The sequence below is a fragment of the Sinocyclocheilus anshuiensis genome, unplaced genomic scaffold (genome assembly GCF_001515605.1).
Source record: "Sinocyclocheilus anshuiensis isolate Anshui unplaced genomic scaffold, SAMN03320099.WGS_v1.1 scaffold437, whole genome shotgun sequence".
Taxonomy (NCBI): domain Eukaryota; kingdom Metazoa; phylum Chordata; class Actinopteri; order Cypriniformes; family Cyprinidae; genus Sinocyclocheilus; species Sinocyclocheilus anshuiensis.
Window position 1 is genome coordinate 114,181 of NW_015539902.1, and position 4,871 is coordinate 119,051.

The following is a 4,871-nucleotide window of genomic DNA, read 5'->3' on the forward strand; positions in this document are numbered from 1 at the left end:
TGTGAATATACATATTAATGTCTCCTTCAAGGTTGTTTCTAATAAACGGGGGAAAAAGGCTGTCCACACTACTGTTAAAAGTCTTCGGCTCAGTAAGATCAGAAGATTATTACTTTTTTTTAATTTGATTATTTGATCACAAATATAGTAAAAAAAAATTATCTGCACTTTAAAAATAATTGATTTTTTTTTATATTTTAAAATTTTATTTAATCTTGTGTTGGCAAAGCTGAAATTTCACCATCAATACTCCAATCTGCAGTGTCACAAGATTCTTTAGAAATCATTCTAATATTCAGATTTGGTGCTCAAGAAACATTTCTTCTTATTATCAATGTTGGAAACAGTTGTCCTGCTTAATATTTTTTGTGGAAACTGTGATGCATTTTTTATAGGATTCTCTGATGTATGTAAAGTTCAAAAGAACAGCATTTATTTAAAATCGAAATGTTTTGTAACATTATAAATGTGTTTACTGTTACCTTTGATCAGTTTACTTACTAAAAAGTATTCATTTCTTTAAAAAAAATGACTGATAGTGCATGTAAATCAATCATTTATTCCAAGTGCTAAAGTGTACTACTTGTATCTAAATTATAGATGAGAATACGTTAAATATACAAATGCTGTAATGCAGCTGTTCGTAAGTGTTTTCAACTTATTTCAATATGAATTATGGTGTATTCTCTCTCTTTTTTAATTTTGTATAGTAATTAATCAAAATGTATCAAATATAATGCATTCACATGTTCACTGAAAAAATCATTGTTTTTGTGACAGAGAAATATATATTTTAGTAAACTGCATCAATTGATGCATATGTTTAAAAGTATGTCCCCTCTTTAAGTAGCTTCAGTGTAGTTATCTACAAACTAATAACAAATATTAGCTAACTACATTGTGAAGATACTTAATATCTTTGTAAATATATACAGTAAATATCAGAATTTTTCAGTAGCTTGACTGCAGTTTACTATGTTAAAAAGCAATTGTAGCTTAGCATACTTTTTAAAATAGTTTTAAAGTAGTTTCCTCAACACTTTTCTAATCTAACACCCCAAAAACATTTGATTGGTTATTTGCAAACACATATTCTCTGTGAGTGTTGTAGTAAATGTTTAACACTCCTTTTGAAAAGTAGGCCATAATTTGCTCTCCTGAAGAGAGGATGTCGACACCCTTTACCGCTATTCTGCGTAGGGTAACTAAATAAGGTATTTGTAACATCTTTAGTTTTGCTGAGTTCTAGACTTTTTTAGATCTGCAAGGCCCTCATAAAGGTCTGAATTGTGGCTTGCTCTGCAGTCTGTTTAAATTGTGTTCAAACTGCAAAGGCAATCAATAAATCAGCCTTGTGAAATGTGTCTAGTTTGCAATTTTTCAGCCCCAAATAGAAATAGTACCCAAGAAATATGTTACCGATTTTTTCTGTTATATTTATTTGAAGTTTTCCAAATCAAATCAAGCATAAAACAACCCAGAAACATATGAATCATTTTAAAGAGAGGTAACTGATTGAGAATGATCTGTGATATGATAGAAAAATCATACTTAGTGTGTTTGTTTGAGTTATTAATGTTACGTTTATTGAATGTTACATTTATGCTCTGTGGAAAAGACCATTGATTTCTTAATTATGACAGTCTGTATTCATGATAAAGAGTATCATCTGTCATTATCTACAAGGGACATTTACAATTGAAACATATATCTATATATTTGTTGAGATATTAACAATTTTGGTGTTTTACAGTTCCTCCAAAGATCGTGAACCTGTCGAAGGACCTTGTGGTGAATGAAGGCTCCAACGTGACTTTAATGTGCCTGGCTAACGGAAAACCAGAACCTGCCATCGGCTGGAGGATGTTATCACCTTCAGGTAAGATGCATATCATGCTTCTATGTGCTGAAAATATTTACCATAATCAGTGAAAAGTAAGCAAATCTTTAGTCAATAGCTTTTGCCTTCAAAATGAAACCGCAATCCTCAGTATCGGTCCAGCACTGCTGATGTATTTTGCATTACAAAGAACGGTGCACTTTTTTCCTTGATGATTTAGCAAAATACTGCATCCCACTGACATATTAAGCATGGCTAAGATAATATATCAGGCGTCTTTTTCACTGAGAGCTCTGTCTGTGTGTGTGTGTGTGTGTGTGTGTGTGTGTGTGTGTATTTTGACTGTGTGGATGTGTGTGTTTGTGTATGAACCATACAAGCTGAGTGGTCCATTTTGCTTATCTTCAGGCCACATGAACAAATCAGCTCCATTTGGGCCTGTTTGCGGCTCTGTTCTGCCGTGCACCATTTCACTTAATCAGGGAAAAACTGCATTTTAATGCGCTATGATTCATGGGGTGCAATTGGACTGCTGTACCTGCTCATGCACCCCGCACACCCCACATTTTCTTCTTTTGTGTTGTTACAAGGATCAGGTAATTGAAATGTTAATGTGACACAGAAGTGACTGCTCTGGTTTTTTTTTTTTTTGGAGATAAGTGAAAGAGTTTCAGATGGGATTCCATTATGATACAGTACAGTTGTATGCTAAGAGTTTCAACTGCTTTTAGGAATAAAATATCTGTTTTCAGAGGGGATTCAGTCAAGTCAGAGTCTTGTTGGACCACAGGATCTGCCTGTTTTTCCCTCATCATTTGGCAGGTGGACACCGTTTATATACTTCCAGATTTCTTAAAAGTAGGGATGCACTGATACCACTTTTTCCAGTACTCACCAGATACCGATACTTTTATTTTTGGTACTTGCCGATACAGAGTACCGATACCCCAATGTGAGAAAGGTATATTCATTCGACAAGCTCGCGCATCTGCGCCGCCGCACACTCAATCCACTCAGCGTGCTTTGCTTATCAGCTCGCGCACATCAGCTATAAAGTCAATTCTGAATGTTTAACATTATATTCATTGCATACATATACTTCGTAGACATCCTTAATCTCTAATAACTCCATTCTGCTGTCTGTTGTTCTGTTGTCGGTGTTTCATTGTCTGAATATGGCACTTAACACATGCTGTGTGGTATCGGCGTTTGGTATCGGGGCATTTTAACGAGTACGAGTACGAGTACGAGTACAGGAGCTCAGTTTTGGGCCCGATACCGATACCAGTATCGGTAGTGGTGCATCCCTACTTAAAAAGATAGTTCAGTTTAAAATATAAATTCTGTAATGGTTTCCCTACCCCTGTATAAACACAAAAGAAGATATTTTGAGAAATGACTAAGTTTTTTCTCGCAAAGTTGTTTTGGACTCCACTGACTTCATCATATGACCAAATACTGAACCATTAATAAACAGGATTTATATATACTGTAAATATATTACATTTATAATATATAAATATTTGCTGTGCATCTTCCTCAACAAAAAATCACTTGAAGAATATCGGGGCCTTTGATAATCATATATACATTTATACAGGTGCATCTAAAAAAATAATTTTTTTAGTAATAATTTTTTTTTACTTATTTCAAAAAGCGAAACTTTCATATATTCTAGATTAATTACATGTAAAGGAAAACATTTTAAAAAGTTTTCTGTTTTAATTTTGATGATTAGAGCTTACAGCTCATGAAAGTAAAAAATCCAGTATCTCAAAAATATTAAAATATTTCCTAAGATCAATAAAAAAAAAGGATTTGCAAAACATAAAAGTTCAAGTTCTGTAATTCATTTATACACTCAATACTTGGTCGGGGCTCTTTTAGCACAAATGACAGCATCAGTAGCTATGTTTCCATCCAAAGATTCAAATTAAACTTGTGCGCAAAACTGGAATATTGCATAAAACATGCGAATAAAGCACCGTTTCCATCCAACGAGTCAAAGAGAACAAAATCGTCACTTCCTGGTAAACTGTAGCACTAAGTATCACTAAGAATATAGGAGAAGCCACTGAATATAATAATTTTCATATATGATATAAATTACTTGCACCTCAGAGTGAGCAGACGTAACACAATAAATGCTGTCAATGCTTTTGGAGGTGGATGCTGCTGTTTGGGAACGCAGTCGTGTAAGACAATTATACAGAAATACTTTGACGACAGACTTTGCTCAGGCATTTCAGAATGACCATAACAACATATAGATGCTGTGAACAAGATCAGTCCACTGCTAGTCAAGTCAAGTCCTGTCTCATAGCGCAAAGTCACATGACTTTTTCGATGCGCATGGAGGAATTTATTTTTGGTAAATGTGTTTCCATCGTAGTTAATACGCATTTTTTCTTATAGGATAAAAAGTTTATCCTACTCAAATGTTTTTTATGCACATTTTTAGAATTTATGCGCATCTTGGCGTTTCCATACAGCGTTTTTTTATGTGATATTCCAAAATGCGCATAAAAATAGGTGGATGGAAACGCAGCTAGGGAGGTGTGGCATGGAAGCGATCAGCCTGTGGCACTGGTCAGAAAACCACTTGGAAGTGGTTGGTTTTGGCACTGTGGGCAGTTGCTAAGTCCTGCTGGAAAAGGAAATCAGCATCTCCATAAAGCTTGTCAGCAGATGAAAGCATAAAGTGCTCCAAAATCTCCTGGTAGACGGCTGCATTGACTTTAGACTCGATAAAACACAATGGACCAACACCAGCAGACGTCACGGCACCCCAAATCATCACTGACTTCGGGAACTTCACACTGGACTTCAAGCAGCTTGGATTCTGTGCCTCCTCAGTCTTCCTCCTGACTCCAGACCTTGATTTCCAAATGAAATGCTAAATTTACTTTTATCTGAAAGGAGGACTTTGGACCACTGAGCAACAGTCCAGTTGTTTTTCTCCGTAGCCCAGGTAAGATGCTTCTGACATTGTTTCTGTTTCAGAAGTGGCTTGGCAGCTCTTTTCCTGAAA

At 35.2% G+C, this 4,871-nt stretch overlaps 1 protein-coding gene across 7 annotated transcripts in view; it reads left to right on the top strand.

Moving 5' to 3' along the window:
• Positions 1-4,871, top strand: part of ntm (neurotrimin) — an 86,306-nt gene that overhangs the window by 63,346 nt on the left and 18,089 nt on the right. For all 7 annotated transcript variants that reach the window (XM_016482951.1, XM_016482954.1, XM_016482955.1 and 4 more), the window contains exon 3: positions 1,754-1,879. In XM_016482951.1, coding sequence (XP_016338437.1) covers positions 1,754-1,879 — 126 coding nt within the window. The remainder of the gene's footprint in view (positions 1-1,753; positions 1,880-4,871) is intronic.